The following is a 23,054-nucleotide window of genomic DNA, read 5'->3' as shown; positions in this document are numbered from 1 at the left end:
AGCACCAACGTTGGTCATCTGGGCTACGAATTGCAATTGGTTACTTGAAATTAGACTTGAAAGCAATTTAATTGTAATTTGATTCATTATGAGTGCTAGGAAATGTTGTTATCTTTTGAAGGGAATGTAGCGCTCAAAGTTGCATCTGTAGAGAAGAATGTGTCTAGTTGTAACGGTGCACTAGATGAATGAAATGCATCACTAATGATCGGTTTTTGAGACATTTTTGCCTACGTGGAATCAATATCTTGGGGAAATGATGACTAAGATGTGTTTGGATGAGCAAGTGAATTAAAGTGGGAACATTCAGTTCAATCAAAAGGAAATGATAAAAATTAATGATGTTTCTGAGGCTTGATAACTTTTAAGTAGTCCTCGGGTTGCATTGTGTTTCTTTTAGGTTCAACTAGTAAGTAACATGATTGTAATTTGGAGAGCTAATCATCAATATGAATGCTATGAAAGGAAATGAGAGTTTGGCTATTCCATTTTATCACACCAATAAATGCAGTTTAATTCAATTGGGTATCCAAAATGCACCTTGAGATTTGATGGGTTCCTTTTTCCACTTTATCTATAATTTTCTCTTGATGCGATTGGATTCCTTTTTTTTCTTAACCTTTTATTTGAATGACATGGGTTTTGGGTTTTTGGTTCCCTGTTGATGGAAAATAGAAAAAAAGAGTGGAATGTTGTTGTGAACTTGTAATGAATACTAATACTATTTTTATTTGGTTTTTGAGGAAAAACATTTGATTGATTGTGATAATATTTTTGTTGATCTTTAATTTATTATTATTATTTTTTTAAAAAATCCTTTTGTTTCCGGTTTTGCTAGATTCATTGTTTGTTTGAGAAACTAAGGTTTGGTACATCACAATTCATATCTCATGATCACCTTCTTTTTTTTTTCCCCTACGTGAATCCAGTTGAATTGCAATAATTAGTACAAAGTCAAAACAAGCAAATTGTGATTGGCACGTGTTGTTACATGTAGTGTTTTAAATATCGACGATACCGGCCGATATATCCCATGATATATCTTGTATCCAACCTGTGCGATACAAAATGCATAGGTAGTGCAGATATATCACAACTATTTGATTCGGTGAGCATTTTCGATTTTCAATTTTATTTTATTTTATTTTATTTTTTGCTGTAAATCACGTTAAATCAATGTCAAATGGTTACAAATCTATGATCCTTCATGTTTTCCATGAAAAATCATGGATTTGGAGCTTCGATTTCGAGATTTGGGGGAAATAGGCAAGTGGCGGAAAATTAGAAAAAATCGAAATTTCTCAATTTCTCGCAAATCAGTTGCAATATTTGTATCCAAACACAAAATCAAACATGTAACCTGATCTAGTGATTTTTCTTTTGCTTTTGAATGTATTGCTTGTGTTTCCATACGTCTTCTTATGTTTATAAATTATATGAATAGACTTTAAATATACTTGTATCAATTCAGTTGGATAGTGCACGTATTAAGACCAAGGTATTCCGTATCGGTATCGGTTGGTGTAATGGTGCCCACTGATACTGATACGGATACGGGGGTGTAACGGCGATATGGGGGCGCAACGGCCCGTAACGGTGCAATTTTTTATTTTTTTTTGCCAAAAAAATATGGATTAAATCCGGAATATTCTAAGCATTCCAAATATGCATTCATTTATAAATTGGAACATATTTATGGTGGTGTAACGGTCCACTCTTTGGTGAGAAGTTGTATCAGACTGTCCGATGAATTTATGAATCAGACAACCTAGATTTGACTGCAAAACTCATATATTTAATTTTCAATGATAGATATATTAGAATGAATGTAATATGAAAATATCTTACATGTGTAGGTGTTTGCAATTATTTTTCATACCTATGGCTGTGACTGTGATTCCTGTCCCGTGACCTGTCATCCTCAAGTCAAGAATATTAAAAAAGAAAAAAATAGTAGTGTTTGATATACTCCCCTGCAACTTGATTAAGGATTACTTGATTGGTTGTCAGGGGAGCTATTTTAAATACAAGTTCGGCAGTGTCAAGTGTGTGCTTGGCTGCTTGCAATAATATTGTTGTGAGCTATCTGCTACAAGTACTTACCTTAATACAAATATATACTATTAATATTATCTTACAATCACAAGTCACTACCAAAATGAAAATCTACTTTTTTGTGGTTGCTCGACCTCCACATCATCGTCATCGTCATCATCAGGCTGAGGCTCTCCAATAGGTGGAGGTGCTACATATCTATAATATCTAGTGCTAGAAGGAAATATTAGATCAATGAAACTAGAGGATGACTGATCCTGACTAGGCAACGACTCCGATCCCGAGTAAGGATATCCACTAGTGCCCATCGAATAGCCATAATGGTGCCCGTACTCAGGCTGTTGAGAATCTTGAGATTGAGAGTGTCTGTGATGAGTAACTTGGATTTGGATCTGGATATTTATAATCATATGGATATGAATCAGGAGGACTACTCCAACATGAATGTGATGGAATAGGCTCAGTATAACTATAATCATAATCCAATTAGTCATACGAATATCCATCATAATAACCAGGATCATGAGCCTACTGATGTTTCGGACCTCTCGGACTCGGTGCAGGTGCACCACTAGACCTACCCTCCTTCTGCTGGCTGTATCGTGACTCAGTACACTCATAAGTCCGACCTCGTGTACTACCTTGTCAATGTTCATCAGCATCGCGATCTGTAGACAGCTGTATGGTGTGCTGAGCAACACCAGAAGTGCCAGCACTAGGGTTAGGGGCGTTATCATCACCATCATCCGACATGGTTGCGCTACCACTGCTCGTACTCTTTTGTTGATCTTGAACTGTACTTGGCATAAAAGCTGCCCCTCTTACTGGGTCCAACACATCCGCACGACTCTCTTGTTGCACTGTATGTATTAATGGGTCATCAATTTCTATCTCTTCACTATCCTCTTCAATTTGCTTTTCCCTTGTTTCCTGCCAAGGTAGAAGTGGGTCATCCTCATCATAAATATTGTCCAAGTTTATTGGACAGTAGTCCGTGTCATCAGCAGCTGCAATACTCCTATGATGTCGTCGCATTCTTAGCTTTATATTGTAGTGCAAGAAGACAAGTCTATCTAATGTCCTAGTTTGCAATATGTACCTATTCTTTGAATGAATAAGCGCAAAACAACTCCAATTCCTTTCGTAGCTAGAAGAAGATGTTGTCTGGCTCAAAACTTTTACTACAATTTTTCGGAGAGCCTTCGTACTCTCTTCGAAATTTATCCACCATTCGGCCGGTTGCAACCTAGATACTGCATGCTGTGCAAGAACATCTCCACAGTTACCCTGACGATTTCCAAATGTATCTAATTCATTCAACGCCTTTATTTGCAAATCTAAGTTAGGCTCTAATATCTTTATCACATTCTTTAGCCTGACACTAACTTCATTATCCGCAAATAAAGGCGTGCAGTCCTTTCGCCATTGGTGACATTATCTATTACTGTAGGAATTCTATATGGTAGTGCAGTCCTTTCGCCATTGGCGACATTATCTATTACTGTAGGAGTTCGTTTTATTTTTTGACCAGGAGGCTTTGTGCTATCTCAACTCACAAAAGAAGTTGAACCCGAGGCATGCCAAGTGGGTTTAATTTCTCCAACAGTACACTTTTGTGTTGAAGCACAAGGTCGGAGTTGAGAATAAACCTGCCGATGCATTAAGCCGTAGGGTTGCGTTACTCCACTCCATGAGTGTCGAAGTCACTAGGTTTGAGTGTTTAAAGGAAGATTATCCTAATTGCCTAGATTTTGGAGAGGTGTACATATCGTTGTTAGATAGTCAGTCTAGGGGTAGTAGTGAGTTTGTCCTGATCAGTGAGTTGTTTTTTAGAGGTCATAGATTTTGTATACCTCATACGTCCCTCCGTGACTTTCTTGTCTGGGAGCTTTATGCTGGAGGGATAGCTAGTCATTTTGGCACGACAAAGCTGTTGTCCTGGTAGAGGAGTGCTTTTATTGGTCAAGTATTAAGCAAGATGTGGCTAACATTATAGGGCAATGTAGGACTTGTCAGCTGGCAAAGCAAAGGAAGCAGAACACTGGTTTATATACACCTTTGCTAGTCCCCTGCGCTCAATGGGTTGATATTAACATGGATTTCGTGCTTGGGCTCCCCAAGACAATTAAAAAGCATGATTACATTTTTGTAGTGGTGGACCGTTTTTCAAAAATTGCTCATTTCTCCCATGTTCTAAAATGTTTGATGCCACTAACGTAGCTAAGATATTCTTTGAGGAGGTAGTTCGTTTGCATGGTTTGTCGAAGACCATTGTGTCAGATCAAGATGTGCGGTTTATGAGTTATTTAGGAAAACTATGGCACATGATGGGAACTAAGTTGCAGTTCTCTTCGACATACCATCCTCATACTGATGGTCAGACGGAGGTCGCCAATCGTTGCTTAGGGAATTTGCTACAATGTCTAGTGGGACACAATATTAGGACCTGGGATACAGTTTTTCCTATAGCCGAGTTTGCATATAACAATTCCATCAATAGGTCTACAGGAATGAGTCCATTTGAGATATTGTTTGGGTACTAGCCTAGAATGCCTATAGATCTCAAACCTATGTCCATTTCACATAGGCCATCGGAGTCCGCAAAAGCATTTGCATGGCATATTCATGATTTGCATAGTGAGATTAAGAAGTACATTAACGCTAGTAATCAACATTATAATGTTTTAACAAGAGTGGGGGCCTAATGCTAGTAATCAACATTATAATGAGACTAGGTGAGTGACTACGTCACAAGGTGTCCCAAAACGGTTACGTATCGGCCGTTACGACCGATACGTAATGATAACGGTGGGAACCGTTACGTGTTTTGGGGTCGTATCGGCCGATACCCGATTTTGTACACGTATCGGCCGTTACGGGCCTGTTATGGGGCGTAACGGCCGTTACTGACTCATAACGGTCATGTAACGGTAATTTTTTTTTTTCATTTTAAGCTCTGTTTTTGCTGTTTTTTAAAAACTTCTTGCTTCCAAACTGTTTCTCACTCCTACTACTAATTTCGACCAACCTTGGCTGGGTATTTAAGATAAAAACACATTATATTACGGATTTTGTTGAATCAAAGCTCGGTGGGCCATTTTTCAGAAATTCGTCAAAAATAGGTATTTATACTTTTTTTAATATGTTTTGCTGTTTTAATCATGCCATTTGATGTGTTAATCATAGTAGAACATGTTAATGTGCATTTTACAGATTTGGGGTGCCATTTAATATATATTTTTATATTTTTTTCTATTTACGCATAAATTTTGGCCTTTTTTTTTTTAAATTCGAAAAATCAAATTTTAATGGTTGTTTTGTTGTTTTAACCATGCCATATGATGTGTTAATCATAGTAGAACATGTAAATGTGCATTTTACAGATTTGGGGTGCCATTTAATATTTTTTAAATATTTTTTTCTATTTACGCATGAATTTTGGCTCTTTTTTTTTTTTAAATTCGAAAAATCAAATTTTAATGGTTGTTTTGTTGTTTTAATCATGCCATATGATGTGTTAATCATAGTAGAATATGTTAATGTGCATTTTACAGCTTTGGGGTGCCATTTAATTTTTTTTTTTTTATATTTTTTTCTATTTATGCATGAATTTTGGCCCTTTTTTTTAAAATTCGAAAAATCAAATTTTAATGGTTGTTTTGCTGTTTTAATTATGCCATATGATGTGTTAATCATAGTAGAACATGTTAATGTGCATTTTACAGATTTGGGGTGCCACTTAATATTTTTTTAATATTTTTTTTCTATTTACGCATGAATTTTGGCCTTTTTTTAAAAAAATTTGAAAAATCAAATTTTAATGGTTGTTTTGCTGTTTTAATCATGCCATATGATGTGTTAATTATAGTAGAACATGTTAATGTGCATTTTACGGATTTGGAGTGCCATTTAATATTTTTTTCTATTTACGCATGAATTTTGGCCATTTTTTTTTAAATTTGAAAAATCAAATTTTAATGGTTGTTTTGTTGTTTTAATCATGCCATATGATGTGTTAATCATAGTAGAACATGTTAATGTGCATTTTACAGATTTGGGGTGCCATTTAATATTTTTTTTTATATGTTTTTCTATTTACGCATGAATTTTAGCCTTTTTTTTTTAAATTCGAAAAATTAAATTTTAATGGTTGTTTTGCTGTTTTAATCATGCCATATGATGTGTTAATCATAGTAGAACATGTTAATGTGCATTTTACAGATTTGGGGTGCCATTTAATATTTTTTAAATATTTTTTTCTATTTACGCATGAATTTTGGTCCCTTTTTTTTAAATTCGAAAAATCAATTTTTAATGGTTGTTTTACTGTTTTAATCATGCCATATGATGTGTTAATCATAGTAGAGCATGTTAATGTGCATTTTATAGATTTGGGGTGCCATTTTATATTTTTTATATTTTTTTCTATTTACGCATTAATTTTGGCCTTTTTTTTAAAAAAATTCGAAAAATCATTTTTTAATGAATAGTTTGCTAATTTAATCATAGAATTTGATGTGTTAATTATAGTAGAACATGTTAATGTGCATTTTACAGATTTGTGGTGTTATTTTATATTTTTTTTTCTATTTTCAAATTAGTGACTTTATGTTTTTATTTGCTTATATTGGACAGATTTTGCCTTGGAGCTTCTTAGGGTTTAGTTGGAACATAAAATCATCTTTATTAGCATAGGTCATACACTCGTACTTATATCGAATTATCTAGTATCTACCTAAACTTAAAGAAATGTCTGGGTCTGGCCAATAACAAGTAAGTAAGGATATTGGATGGCTATATTGTGAGAGGGTTGGTGGTACTAGGCACCAAATGAAGTGCTAGTATTGTGATAGACTAGTGACTGGTGGAATTACCCGTCTCAAAAAACATTTGGCACATCGAAAGGGTCAAGTTGCGCCATGTAGTAGAGTACCGAAAGAGAAAATGCTTTTAATGCAAGCTAGTCTCGATGAGTTGAAGGGTAAACGTGCTGTTGTACAAAAGAAGAAAGATGATAATTTGGATGCAGCTCGATAGGAAGTGTTTAGTCTTGAATATATGGGCGTTCGTCATGAAGATATTCTTGATTCTGATGAAGATTCAGATCGAGAAGTAACTATAGTTAGGAGAGAGTTTGCGTCTAGCTCGTGAAGAGGAAGAACGTTGCCGCATGTTTGGCACGCATGGGTCAGTGCGTGATACAGGGGGGGCAGTGGGAGTGGGAGTGCAACTGCTTCTGCAGGGGGGGTAGGTTTGGTGGGTTCGACGTGTGTTTGGGAGCCGACGACAGGCATCTTCACGTGATGCCCCTATATGTTTGGATGAAGAAGTAAATGAGCCTATGAGACCCTCTATTGATCCAATCCTGTTTAAGAAAGAATCAACTAAACAAAAGAAGATAAAACAAATGTGGAGTAGAACTTCCGTTGAGAAATTAGGTAGAGCAGCAGCAAAGTTATTTATACATGCCAACATACCTCCCAACGCAGCCAATTTTCCATATTGGCAGGTGGTAATTGATGCAGCAGCAGAAGCAGGTGAAGGAATAAAAGCTCCCACGGCTAAGGAGATTAGGGGGAAATGGATAGATGCAGAGTATGCGGATGTGAAAGCATACGTGGCTACCTTTAAACCTGTATGGTAAGCCAGAGGATGCACGATCATGTGTGATGGTTGGACTGACCCAACATGATCAACTTCATGGTGTACTGCCACTTAGGAACTATATACCATAAGTCAATTGATGCCTTGGAGGCAACAAAAAATTCTACTTATATTAATGGACTAATGGATAAAGTTGTGGACGAGATTGGAGAGGAGAATATAGTGTAAATTGTGCAGATAATGAAGCAACATATAAGCTTGTAGGACATATGTTGATGGATAAGAGAAAACATCTTTTTTGGTCACCATGTGCTGCCCATTGTATTGATCTTATATTGGAAGATATTGGGAAGAAGAAGAATGTTAAGGAAATGGTCGAAAGGGCAAGAGAAGTGACGACGTTTATTTATAACCATAATCAAGTAGTCGCAATAATGAGAAAGTTCACGAAAGGACGAGAGTTGTTGAGGCTTGCGGCGACTAGATTCGCAACAAACTTTATAGCATTAGAGAGTTTATTTCAGCATAGGGAAGAGTTGAGTGAGATGTTCGCTTCTCGAGAATGGCTCAACACAAAACATGGGAAGAAGACATCAGGGACACCGGTTGAAGTTGCGAACACCATATGGGACAACAAATATTGGAAGAAGGTCAAGTCGATCCTAAAGGTGATGGAGCCACTAATGAGGGTACTCCGTCTTGTTAAAACCGACGAAGCACCTACCATGGGCTTCCTATACGATGCCATGGATAAGGCAAAGTTGGCAATTCAACGTGATTTTAGAAGCTGGGAGTCTTATTGGAGGATGATCGACAGGAGATGGACAAGACAACTTTATCATGATCTTCATGCAGCAGGTTACTATCTAAATCCTAGGTATAGATATGCCCAATCATTTGTTGAGGATGATGAAGTTCGTGTCGGGCTAAAAAATGTGATAAAGAGATTAGAGCCTGACTTAGATATGCAAATAAAGGCATTAATGAATTAGATACATTTGGAAATCGCCTTGCTATCTTTGGAGATGCTCTTGCACAGCATGCAGTATCTAAGTTGCAACCGGCCGAATGGTGGATTAATTTCGGAGAGAGTACGAAGGCTCTCCAAAAAATTACAGTAAAAGTTTTAAGCCAGACAAAATCTTCATCTAGCTGCGAAAGGAATTGGAGTTGTTTTGCACTTATTTATTCAAAGAATAGGAATAGATTGCAGACTAGAACATTAGATAGATTTGTCTTCATGCACTACAATATAAAACTAAGAATGCGGCGACATCATAGTAGCATTACAGCTGTCGATGACGGAGACTACTGTCCAATAAACTTGGACAATATTTATGATGAGGATGACCCACTTCTACCTTGGTTGGAAACAAGGGAAAAGTAAATTGAAGAGGATAGTGAAGAATTGCAAAATTGATGACCCAGAAATACGTAGAGCGCAACAAGAGAGTCGTGCAGATGTGTTGGACTCAGTAAGAGGGGCATCGTTTATGCCAAGTATGGGTATGGCTCAAGATCAACAAAAGAGTACGAGCAGTGGTAGCCTGACCGTGTCGGATGATGGTGACGATGACCCTCCTGCCCCTGGTGTTGGCACTTCTATTGTTGCTCAGCGCCCTATACAGCTGTCTAGAGATAGCGATGCCGATGAACATCGACGAGGTGGTACACGAGGTCGGACTTATGAGTGTACCGAGTCACGATACAGCTAGCAGGAGGAGAGTACATCTAGTGGTGCACCGGGTCCAGGAGGTCCGGAACATCAGCAGGCTCATGGTCTTGGTTATTTTGATGGATATTCTTATGGTCAATTGGATTATGATTATGATGGTTATACTGAGCCTGTTCCATCACATTCATGTTGGAGTAGCCCTCCCGATCAATATCCATATGATTATAGATATCCAGATCCAAATCCAAGTTACTCATCATAGCAGGCGCACTCTCAATCTCAAGATTCTCAACAGCCTTAGTATGGGCACCAGTATGGCTATTCGACGGGCACTGGTGGATATCCTTACTCGGGGTCAGAGTCGTTGCCTAGTTAGGATCAGTCATCCTCTGGTTTCGTTGATATAATATTTCCTTTTGGCACTGGATATTATGGATATGCAGCACCTACACCTATTGGACAGCCTCAGCCTGATGGTGACGATGATGATGATGTGGAGGTCAAGCAACCACAAAAAAGCAGATTTTCATTTTGGTGGTGACTTGTGATTGTGAGTATATATTTATATTAAGGTAAGTATTTGCAGCAGACATCTCACAGTAGTATTATTACAAGAAGCCATGCAGTCATGCACACACTTGACACTGCCGAACTTGTATTTAAAATAGCTCCCCTAACAACCAATTAAGTAATCCTTAATCAAGTTGCAGGGGAGTATATCAGACACTTCTAATTTTTTTTATTATTTTAATATTCTTGACTTGAGGATGACAGGTTATAGACAGGAATCACAGTCACGTGCACAGGTATGTTCGAGAAATTTCTCAAAAATAATTGCAAACACCTAATGTAAGATATTTTCATATTATATTTATTCTAATATATCTATCATTGATAGTTGATAGTTAAAAAATTAAATATATGAATTTTGTAGTCAAATTCAAGTTATCTGGTTCGTAAATTCATCAGACAGTCCGATGCAACTTCTCACCAAAGAGTGGACCGTTACACCACCATAAACATGTTCCAATTTATAAATGAATTCATATTTGGAATGCTTAGAATATTCCGGATTTAATTCATATTTTTTCATATTTTTTTGGCAAAAAAAATTTTGCGCCGTTACGGGCCGTTACGCCCCCGTATCCGTATCGGTTTTGGAGGTCACCGTTACGCCAACCAATACCGATACGGGACACCTTGCTACGTCATGGTCCGCATTAGGCTTGAACGATTCCCATAGGAAACCATGAGGAAATTGCATGCCCGCAGTGCAGGTCCATATAATGTTTTGACAAGAGTGGGGCCTAATGCGTATGTGGTGGATCTTTTATTTGACATGGGGCATTAATGCAACATTCAACGTGGAGGACTTTGTGCCATGTGATGGACTCACACATCCACCTTCTAGCCCTCTTGTAAGCCTTCTCATACCCTAGATGGTGTCCCTGACCTCGTCCTCAGACCATGGCCTTTACCAGACTTTTTTCCCAGCCATTGCCTTATCTTCCATCACTACTTGGTCGGAAAGAAGAGATCGAGGATGTTCTGGACCACCAGGCGGTCTCTATCCGCCATGAAGGATTTCAGAAATACCTCATGAAGTAGAAGAATAGGCCGAAGTCAGACAACACTTGGATTACAGAGGCAGAGTTCCAATGTATTGATCTTGACCTCCTCGAGCGTTATCACAACTTTATTTCGCTAGTAGCGAATTCTTCTCAGCCGGGGAGAATTGATGGGGACATCAGAGGACCTACTTGAGTGTACTAAAGACAGAGATGACCACCCACATCAGCTTATGGATGGGAGATGAGTTCCAAATGGGGCCCGCCGAGCCATTTTTATGACCCCACATGCATTGGATGTGCATAAGGAAGACCCTACTTTGGGATGATGCATGTGGGCTGCTTATGAGGCCATTTTAGTCATATGATTTTTATTTTGTGTCGATCTGACCGTTGGATCTTGTCGATCATGCCATCGGGCCGCCAAATCTTCTAGATCTAGGTCCTTTGGACTCTGATCTTGCTTCCTTTATGGTTTTTTATTTTTATTTTTTTTTATTTTTAGGATTTATATGATGGTTGAGATTGATAATAAGTGTTTTAATTTTCTTATTTTGGATGATAGGCCATTTCGGGGGGGGGGGGGATGTCCTTGTGAAAAGGAATTTTCCTCCCTGTGTTTTAGGGTTTGTGATAAACCCTCCATTCCAATTAAATTGTGGAAGCATAGATGCTTGTTTGGTGGTGGATTCTCCAAGGTGCATTCTTCCTCTCTCTTCTTCAAGAGGTATTCTTCTTCTACTGTCTTCTCCTTCCCTTTCCATTACAACATTCTCAACCCATTAAAATCCTTCTCTCTCTCTCTCTCTCTCTCTCTCTCTCTCTAGCCACGTGTGGACCTACACGTGCGTCCGCATGGGCAACGACCTGTGGGCTCCCGTTTGGGGTTTTCCCTCTTTGATTTTCCTTCAAACCTTCCTAATTCCTAGATCCTTTGAATCCTTAGAAAAACCCCAATCCTCAATCTCCATCCATGAACCCAAAACCCTAATGAAAATCTGATTTTTTGTTAAACTTTCCCCAAATCAGAATTTTGATTGCATTATCATTTATTCACATGGTTGTTGCACTACCCGTGCTAGATTGGAAGTCCCTACTTCCAAGTGGGCCACTCTTAAATTATTTTATATTTTCGTGTACTACGAATATGATAATTTAGGATTTTTCATGTTATAAATCTGAATTTCCAAATCTATTATGTGGATATGTTTGATTTTACATGTTAATTGCTAAAATTAATATGTAAATTGATTTCTCATCTTGCATCCAAGGATAGTTCCATCATCCTACATCATATGGTAGTTTCAACCCATGTGAGCTCCCCGTACATTTGCATGATATCCACTCTGGCCATCAGAAACACCATCACAGGGTGGGCCTTGAGCCTAAAAATCAGGCCAACCCATGACTCAGTTGGGCCACACCACAGGGAACAATGTAAGAGGGTGATTCTTGCCAATAGTTCTATTTGGAGCCCACCGTGCTGTGTATATGTCGTCCAACCAGTGGTTCATCCCCCCGGATGAAGGGATACGATAAAATTAATGCCATTCCAATGCAATCATGGGTGGGTCTCCCCTCCCAATTATCTGTGTTGTGGCCTACTTTAATCATGGATCAGCCTGAATTTTGGACCCTGAGCAAATTTAATTGAGGATGTCTGATGGACAGTGTATTTTGTTTGAACATCACGTTGGAGCCCACAAAACTCGATGTCGACATTCGACAACATGGGATCATTCTCCTATATATATATATATATGTATATATTAGTAGGATTTAGGCGTAGCATCCCAGATTTTATAGCCCGAGTTTGGTACTCGTGCACGAAATCCTGAGTGTTATCTTTAGAGTAAATCCTCTTTTCCAAATAAACTTATTTAACATTCTCAAGTGGCACCATAACATAAGTAAAGCCAAACCATAGAATAATGTTTAAATCAAAATCCAAACGTAACTAAATGGCTGCCCATAGGGCTTATACAAACCAACTACTCAAGTCCAAAGCAAAGGGAATAATAAATAAGTCTCAAAATAGAAGGGAAACAAAGCATCTAATCTTGGGCCGCAAAATTATCGAGCTCCTCTTGAGACGGGTAGGATCACTTCTCCCTAGCATCAACATCCTGCTCCACATATGCAAGTACCTGCTCATCCTTTATATTACCTGTTGGTACAATTGCACATAGTATCCATGAGTGGCCATCTCAATGAGAAACACCTCCCAAGATTATAATCCATAATAATAGTTCAAGATAAGACATACAATCATAAAAGCAATTCACAAATGCAATCTTGTTAAATGCATGGATGCATGAAATGCATCCATGCTCCACATTTGCAGCTACGTGCTCATCCTTCATATCACTTGTTGGTGCAATTGCTCCACTTGTCCCTAGCATCAACATCCTGCACATCTGCAGGTACTTGCTCATCCTCTATATCATCTGTTGGTGCAATTGCACATGGTATCCATGTGTGGCCATCTCAAGAACAACCGATCAGCTATGATGATCCACTTAGTAACTTACTGAATACAGCAAATCGAGTCACTAAACTCATTGCTAAATAGGGGGCTAACTTAGGTTGTCATCACAGCTCCAATTGAGCTTCATGCCATACATCTAAGCAAAAATAAATAGCTAGATAGAGAGGACTCACCTGATGATCCCAATAGATAGAGTTGTACATGAGCCGAGTCAAGTTTGACCCAAGTTTGGTTTGGCTTGTTTACGTGACACCCCCTGTTCGAGCTTTACACTAGTTGTCCCCAACCTTTTGCATGAGAGCAATTTGACCACGTGGATGGTTGATCCGGTGACAAGGCCCACCTTCTAAATGTCCCAGATTAGCGAACTATGCTCAATATAGAAGATGGTTGCTTTCGACCCAACGAAGAAGATGATTTGGTCAGCCATGGCAAATCCCAAATGGATATGCTTCTTCCCAATCTGAAGCTTCTGAATGACTCTGATGGAACCCAAGAAGCTCATGGGGGTCCACATTTGGACGGCCAATAACGTTTTCCTAGTGGGGCGTGAGTTTCTTCCACCGCACACGATCTCTAGCTATTGCTAGAGAAAACCCTAATCTCTATGAGAGAAGCTTCCAGGCTCTCTCTTAGGGTTTGATTGGATGCACAATATCTATCGGAAAGCCCACGAATGGTTCTTATTAGTTTTAGGGCAACTCTCTCTTTCTAACAAAAAAGATTCCCATAGATTCCCTTTTCTAACTGTAAAGAAAACCCTAGCTTCTAGGGCTAGGATTTGTTCACACACAGGGCTGAGATCAAGGGAAACACGATGCTTTTGATTGCCAGCGCGGTAGGTAGAAAACTGGCTTCCATTTTTGAAAGTTTTCTACCATTTCTAGATTGACTTGCTCCCACCGTTGTGCATGCACACTTGTGGACCAAGGTGTAGGTCCACACGGGTTTTGCTCGGAATTCATCCCTGGACCTGATGAATGGTTTAGATCTCCCATTTAGATAGATCTAGTGGGCCACTTTCGAACACAACGGACGTTGTCTGTTCGAATCTCAGCCGACCGGGAAAATGGGGGAAAGAGAGAGTAATTCGGTCAACGCCCGCTTTGATTGGCACTCTGGTCCGGTGTGTTGTGGGTGTAAACCCGATAACGCACACACATAGTGTGCGTGAGGTCCCCAATGATGGTTTTTACAAATCCATTCCATCCATCAGATTCTATGTGTCATATTAGGACATCAATCCAGAGATGAGGCTGGTCAAAATCTTAGATGGTCCATACCAACTGAATTATGGTCTTTAAGTGTCGATTTCCGTCAATCCGACAGTCGGATCAATTCCAATCCAAACATCAATGGTTTAAAGGGTCCTAGGGGATTGTTTGGATGTTTAGGACCGTCTATTCTATGTGTTGATAATACTACTATTATTATTTAAACTATTTTTAATAATTTTATTTGTATCATCATCGTCATTATTATATATGTATTTTGCTATTAAACATTTATAACTAACCTAATAATGATTCAAAATTCCAAGATGTTTTATAGAATCTTCTAAAATAAACTATTTTATTTATTTTATTTATTCACACACACACACACATATACTATATAACGATTTGTGGGTCCTGCTTTTGATCAGAACCATTCATTAGTCAAGTCTGCCCTTATCGGGCCATATGCCCATTTTAAAATGAAATTAGCAAGCAGGTGGCTTGCACAATGTGAATATCTAGCCGTTTATTGAAATTTCATACTTTTAATGGCCAGATTGCTCCCAGATTGATTCTGATGGTTCTCTCAACTGTCTGAGTTGCCTCTATGCTAGTCTAATAGAATTTGAGTGGTTGATTTTAAAATATGATGGTACGATCAATGTAATCAAGCACCGGATCATTCTATAGTAAAGTTATGGGTCCGATGGACAGTGGATGTTACGATCTGGGTCCCAAGATTGTTAATGTATGGTTAGATTATTGTAATGGGATGCGATTCAAGATTTCATCAAGTTTGCAGATCCATAATTTAGTTTTCTCGAAATACTAGCGTAAGTTATGTAGATTACGTGTTCTCATGCACACATATACTACATTATACTTCCATGGTAACACTCAAGTATTAAAAAGTATGGGGTGTTACGTTAGGCTTCCATTTATGTTCGTTATTTAAATTACTTAAAGTTCTATTTGTCAACCATCGTTTTTCTGCTGCAAAATATGGCATTTATCATTTATATATGTTTTGCATCTGGTTAGGAGTGAGTGAGTTAAAGTCGAAGGATCTAAAAGGGCAAGGGAAAGGCCCAAAAGGATGTGCGTGTAGGTAGTAAGAAAAGATTTGATGCCTATGGCTTAACTGGGGATATGGTCATTCATAGAGTGAAATGGCAGAACCAGATTCTCATAGCTGACCCTAATTAATTGGGATAAGGCTTAGATGATATATATTCTGCATCCCAGCACTTGAAATTAGAGTTACAATGTTGATTTGGGCTGAAGTTTCAGTTGTCCTATCCTGAATTTAGTTTAGATTGTTGGATGATTTTGAAATTCGCTTTTGAGCAGTTTTGGATGTTACTCAATGCAGGATTCTTGCAAATCGTCAGTCTGCTGCTCGCTCGAAAGAGCGGAAGGCCCGTTATATATCAGAACTTGAGCGGAAAGTTCAGACCCTTCAGACTGAAGCTACAACTCTTTCTGCACAGCTCACATTATTCCAGGTTTGTACCAATTGAATTATGTCTTTGGAGAATGTATTCTTCTTCAGTATTTATTTTATCACACGTGCACTTGTAGAAAACCTGGTTCGACCGTAAATGCTTATAACGATTTAGATTGCATTTGTAGTCTTATATGCTATAAATGTTTCCATGGATTTGTATTATACATGGCAGTATTTGTCTGCAAGTGTAGGACCCCACATGCCAATGTAGTATCCCCTAGCAGGTGTGCTGCACCATCTATGTACCATGGCTGGAAAATCAGGCCAGTCTGATCATCAGGTGGGCCATTTGTGTGAAGGAGGTTGATTGTAGAAAATTTAGCATCGCTTTACATACCTTGTATGTGGCCTTCCAGATGATCATGCCAGCCCACACAGAGCATTCATGTGGGGCTATCTGGCGAACAGCCCAGATCTCATTTCCATATTCCCATTGCCATGTGTTGGGAGAGTAGGAATTGAAATCCCATTCCAAGGAGTAGCCATAGCAGGGCTCTTTTCTTAGATGAACTTGTTGACATTATTAATTCAAAAGTAGACTGAGTTGCTTGACTTAGTTGGTCCCAAGCTCAACATCTACCATTGGCCAACTTGTAAGGCTGTCAATGGGCTTGGAAGCGTAATGTTCTTTCAAGGCTCATCACATGTTTTGGCAGGTTTGGGCCTAACAAGCCATGATCTGAGCTTAGGTTTTACTTTATAAACCTGCCACAAATGTTGGCTGGGGCTTGATTTTTAAGCAAGGCCAGTCAAAGCCCCACTGGTTTCAATTATGTTGATCGAGTCTCCTTCCACAGTGACCTTTCCTTTATACTTGCTCCTGAAAATGTAAAGAGCTTCTCTATGAGAGTGCTTCAGCCTCGTGCACTACACATGAAGGAATGAGTCACAAATAAATCATTTGTTTATCTCCCTTGGATCATCAGACCCTCTATCGTGTTGGCCCACCTTTGGTCCCTTATAATCATCACTTGGAGTGATTGACCCTAATAATCTGTTCAAGGGCTAAGAAAATGGACGATCTAGATGATTATATGGGAAAAGGTCCATTCATTGATTTGCATTGTACATCATGTTCTCCCACCTTTGGTCGATCATTCTTCTCAATAATCATTTTGATCGGGTGATCCTAACTATCTGATAAATGATCAGGAAAATGGATGTCCAAATCAATTATACCACAGAATATCTTATCATCAATATGGATCATACATCATGCAAGGCTATCCTTCAATTTATTGGGACTCTTAATCAGTTGTGACGGAGGTTCAGTAATGCAAGGGCATTTTTATACCGGACTCGAGTGGGGTTGCCTGTGGGATGCAGGGGCACACTTGGGGTGGGCGGCTCGTGTGAGGCGGTACCCATGTGATTTGGCGCCTACAAGGGGGGTTTGGCCGAGGTCTTAACCCATGTGATGTGGGGCCTGGGCTATGAGATAAAGAGATTAATTTGCCATGCTCTATCAGTTCGAGGTTTTAGTGCAAGTGGTTAATTGTCCTGCATCAAATTGGTATCAGAGCGGGAGGTCTCCTGTTCGAGACTCCTCACCGAGTGTGATTAATGCAGGAGCATTTTCACACCGGGCTCGAGTGGGGTTGCCTGTGGGATGTAGGGGCACACTCAGGGTGGGTGGCTCGTGTGAGGTGGTACCATGTGATTTGAGGCCCACGAAGGGGGTTCGGCCGAGGTTCTAACCCATGCGATGTGGGGCCTGGACTATGAGATAAAGGGATTAATTCGCCATGCTCTATCAGTTCGAGCTTTTAGAGCAATTGATTAATTGTCCTACATCATTCAGGTTCTTATCTATCTGATCAATGATTAGGTAAAGGGACAGTCCTAATTGATCATATTGGAAAAGGTTAGGTTATCAATTTGGACCGTCCAACATGTGGGCCTCCCCTTTGATGGCCCTAAATCTCAAAAATCACTTTGATTGGGTCATTTGAGCCATTTGATCAATGGAAAAGAAAGTGGACATCCCAATTGATTACATTGGAAAAGGTCCAATCATTGATCCAGACCATCCATCAGGTGGGTCCACCTTTGATTGTTTGTCCCTACTAAGAATCACCTAGATTGGGAAATGGGGATTCCGATTTGGTAGTGACACCACTATTACCCACCTTGGTACTGGTTGGTGCCGTAAATGCTCTGTGGGCCCCATGATGATGTATGTGTTTTATCCACTCCCAGATCATTTTAGGGCATGAGCCCAAAAATGTGGCAGATCCAAATCTCATGTGGACCACACCATAGGAAATTGTGGTGGTTGAATGGTAACCATTAAAACTACCTGGGGCCCACTGTAATGTTTATTTGCCATCCAACCTATTGATTAGGTCACACAGACCTGGGTGAAGGGAAAAACACAAATATCAGTTTGATCCCAATTTTTTGTGGCCTTTAAGAAGTTTTCAATGGTGGGCGTTTAATCACCACTGTTTCCTATGGTGTGGTCCATCTGAGATTTGGATTTGCATCATTTTTGGTCTCATGCCTTAATATGAGCTGGAAAAATGGATGGACGGAGTGGATAAAACACATACATCATGGCAGGACCCACAGCTTTTCTAGCACCGACTAGCGCCGAGGTGGGTACTAGCGGTGTCACTACCAAATCCAAGTCTGGAAAATGGATGGTCAATGATGTGCGTAACTATCAGAAATTACTTCTATTGGACATTCTAACATTTTGATTAATATCCAGGAAAATGAACAGTCCAGATTGATTATGTAGGGAAAGTCCAGGAACTGATTTACGTAGTTCATCATCGAGGTCCCATGTATGTATTTGGGTCTTCCTCTTGGTGGAAACCTGAGGTCAGCTATATTTTGGCATCTAGTTGATGAGAGATTTGGAAAGAGGCTCGCATATGTGGAGGGGGAAGTAGCACTCATTGGGAGGGAGAATCACAATCATTAAAGTGGCTCCATTGAATCACCCAGTCTATTTCTTGTCCCTTTTGAAGATCCCACATTCCATGGCAGCAAGGATTCAGCCATTCAGCTGGACTTCTTGTGGGAGGGATGTGAGAGGATTAGAAGCCCCATCTTGTGAATTGGAAGGAGGTGCAAAAACCCATGAACGAAGGGAGCTTGGGCATTGGAAATGTTAGGGAAAGAAATTGCTCGCTTTTGAGCAAATGGTGGTGGAGATTTGGGGAGGAGCTGATGGCAGCATAAAAAAATGTCATTCAAAGCAAATATGGTGATTCTGGGGAAGGGTGGTTCTTGGCATGGGGAATAGAGCAAACAGAGAAGATTAGGAAAGCAATCAGCAAGTTTGACCGTCAAGAAGGGAATAATGCCAAGGATACGGCTGGCAAAACAGGGATGGAGCTGATGAATGGTTCTCATTTTGTGGTTGGCAAGTAAGATGAGCCTGCTTTTGGCTGGATGCTTGGATGGAGGATTCCTCCTTGGAGTTCTTGTATCTGCTTTTATTTTTTTACTTGTTGTGAATAAAAAGTAAAAGGTGACTTACTACTATGAGATCTTAGGAAGTGCCATGGTGTGGAAGACTAACCAGCAGAGAAATTTAGACAACATGGAAGCTGCTATGTAGGCGGGCCTTCTTAGGCAAATGAACCTCCTATGTGTTCAAGAGCTTGAAGACCCTGGCATCCCCAAGAGTCAAAACATTTGTTGGATTATGGTGGCCAATAAAATCTTGATAGTTGATAATCTCAAGAAGAGAAATTTCATGCTTCTCAATAGATGTGTGATGTGTAAGGCGAATGAGGAAACCATGGACCGCCTCTTTATTCATTGTGGGGTGTCTGAGATTTGGGCATTCTTCTTGGCAAATTTGGCACTCATTGGATGTTCTATGAATCCACTGGGGCAATGATGATGGATTGGTTTTATGGGCTGTTGAAAGGTTGCAGCAACTATGTGTTCTTGTGTTTTTAGGATTTTATGAGGAATATGGAGGGAAAGGAATGGTATATTTTTTTTACAACAAAGAGGTACCCAGTGGAGTTTTAAATAGTATCATGTCCGTGATTACTAGTTGGGTCATGGGTGTCATTTCTCCAAAAAAAAAAAGGAAAAAAAAAAGAAAGAAAGAAAAGAAAAGAAAAAAGATCAAAGATTATTAGTTGGGCGCACCTTCATGCAGATTTCAGTTGCCTACCTTTTTTTTTTTTTCTTTTTCTTTTTCCTTTTATCTTTTTGGGAGTTTGGAGTGGGGATTTTGTCGATCTCAGTTAGAAAGGGCCATGGCTCTGTAGTGGAGTGCTTGCAATGTTCAAGTTGTCAGTATTGCTACAAGTTTCGCTGGCTGGAGATAAAGAAATAATATCGTTATTGCCGATAACCGGAAATGCGGGGAAAAAGGAGGAAACATGGGAAAAAGGTAGAATTTTTCAGTGAAACTTTAGGACATGCCTAAATACACATATTTGCATATTTAGGAATAAAAAAATTGCAAAAAGAATGCATTACTTTTTTTGAAGGGTAAAAGAATGCATTACATGATAAGTATTCATTTAATGGGCCCCAAAAAGCATGTGTTGTCATAAGAAATCACTCCAATAATAACCAAAATGAGTTTATATAACGAGAGGGTCACTTCCTGCAATGGGGGGGGGGGGGGGGGGGCCCATTTACTTCCGTATTTCAGATTTTATTGGGGATATGGAAAGAAAGGAATAGTAGAATTTTTTATGACAAAAAGGTGCCCAGCAGAGTTTCACATGTCCATGATTATTAGTTGGGCGCACATTCATCCAGATTTCAGTTGCCTATGGTTTCAAGTTTTCTTGGGGGGATTGGAGTGGGATTTTTGGTGATCTTAGTTAGAAAGTGACATGGCTCTGTTGTGATGGAGTGCTTGTATTTTGTTTTTTTGTTTTGTTTTGTTTTGTTTTTTTTTTTTTTTCCTTTCTTTTTTTGGCATTTTGGTTGTAGGAGAGGTGACGAGAGTGTCACTTCCTGGTGTGGTTGGGCTTTACTTTCTTTTCTGTGCTTACTGCTTAGTCACTTAATAAAATTAGTCATCATTCAAAAAAGAAAAAAAGAAAAGAAAAGAAATTCTGAGTCCCAATATTCATTGTCTATACCTCTCAAGAATCACGTTAAAGTTTAAACTGATGGTCCATATTCCATACCATTGGGTTAATGGCCAAGAAAACGGATGATCCACATCAATTATACTTCAGGTACAGACAAGGGTAATGAAAAAAAGTACTCTAAGGTACATTTTGACCGTCCATAATGTGGCCCCACATTAGAGAGAGGAGTTGGGAGAGAGAAAGGGCCTACCACGAAATATCTTACAGTTGTAATTCAAACTAGCCTTTTCTATTCTCCATTTAATGAGTTATGGGTGTATAAACTACTATGCTATAAATTTATTGCATGCAATAAACACTCTTTCTTGGGATATTTCATTATAAGATGTGTAACTTCCTAGCTCATGATATACCCTGTTATGACTTTTGCGCTATCTATATGGGTGCAATCATTTTGGTTGGCTCTCAAGGAGTGTATACATCTGTTGATACCTCAAAGCTTTAAAACAGGCAATCCATATACTATCTTGCTTGATACTTCACTCTCAAGTGTAAAAGCCCATAAACATTTAAATAGCTTCAATAAAGCACAAATATATACCTTCTGCACATATCAAAGGTCTGAAAAACAATCCCAGACATTGTCTCCAAGTTAAAGAGCCTTCTCTCATATTCAAGCAAATGTGATGGATCAATTGATAGGTTTAGCTTTATAGTAGGCAATTTTTCAGGGTGTTTGAACTGTAGGGGATGGCCTTTATCTTTTGTCGAAAATAATGAATTAGTCTCTATGATAAGGCTCTTTATAGATGCAACCTCGGTATGAGTCTGATTTGGGATGAGGGGCTGACTTTGGTGTCTGTGGGATGTGCTTAATAGTCCCACATGCACTTAACGAGTATTTTGTGAATGCTGCAAAATGCAGGTGTGGGATGCGCTTAATAGTCCCACATGCAAAAAGACTCCTTAATGTGAATGAGACAATGCTAGGTCGAACCCGTAATCGTTCTACTCTCATTTGAAACACTGGATGACAGGTTGCCTGCATTTTGGGGTATTCCAAGCAGTGCCTGAACATTTTATTTACACATGTGGATAGAGATGCTAATGAATGCGTTAGCCAAAGTTGTTGATAGGGCAGGTCTTTGTATTGGGAATTCACTCTTTCTTGCTTAATGACTCCCTCACTTCTGAAATAAATTTTTTGCTACTTATCCAGAAATGCAGGAAATCCTATTTGATTCAATTGATCTCAATATTTATCATGTGCTGCTTTTACTTATTGCATGCAATGTGATAAGAATGTAGATTGTGACTGTGCATCTTGTTGCCTGTCCTTGCTTTCAGAGAGATACAACTGGCTTGACTACTGAGAACACGGAGCTTAAGCTACGGTTACAAGCAATGGAGCAACAAGCTCACTTGCGTGATGGTAAGTTTCATTTTCATCTTACCCTGTTTCGAAAGTATCTATTTTATGTTCAATTTATTACTCTTATTCCATGGAGTATCATTCCACAGAATCTCTGAGTATAGAGTCTAAGACATGATAATTTAACTGTTGTATGTGGTGAAATCTTTGCAAAATATTTTATTATTTTATTTGCTCATTCGTATTCCCTATATTTTCTACATTCAAATGTTTCTTGCATGTAGCTTTTAGGCTGAAAGAATGCATTGAGGTGTAATGACCTGTTTCTTTATCATGTATCGATTCTGTTGGCAAAGCTATACTGACCCGAAGATGCCATGATCATAGCCCTCTCCGAGCTATTTGGGTTGGCTGGCCAGAAGCCAACTGGGGAAAAATATTGATGTTTGTCTCTGTTGACATTTATATTTATACAATATTATATGAGTGCATTTGTGAGGCTAATGCATTATATTGTTCTTCTTGTTGCTATATTTATGCCATTAAA

At 39.1% G+C, this 23,054-nt stretch overlaps 1 protein-coding gene across 2 annotated transcripts in view; it reads left to right on the top strand.

The window, feature by feature from the left end:
- The window catches only part of LOC131223838 (transcription factor RF2b), a 60,127-nt gene that overhangs the window by 5,183 nt on the left and 31,890 nt on the right, over positions 1–23,054 (top strand). Inside the window, exons 2-3 of one of the 2 annotated variants that reach the window (XM_058219363.1) lie at positions 15,980–16,112; positions 22,483–22,567. The exons of the other annotated variant lie outside the window; for it this stretch is intronic. Coding sequence (XP_058075346.1) covers positions 15,980–16,112; positions 22,483–22,567 — 218 coding nt within the window. The remainder of the gene's footprint in view (positions 1–15,979; positions 16,113–22,482; positions 22,568–23,054) is intronic. 2 annotated transcript variants of the gene reach the window in all.

This window comes from Magnolia sinica, chromosome 13 (assembly GCF_029962835.1).
Source record: "Magnolia sinica isolate HGM2019 chromosome 13, MsV1, whole genome shotgun sequence".
Lineage (NCBI taxonomy): Eukaryota > Viridiplantae > Streptophyta > Magnoliopsida > Magnoliales > Magnoliaceae > Magnolia > Magnolia sinica.
This window is presented reverse-complemented; position numbering and strand designations above follow the sequence as displayed.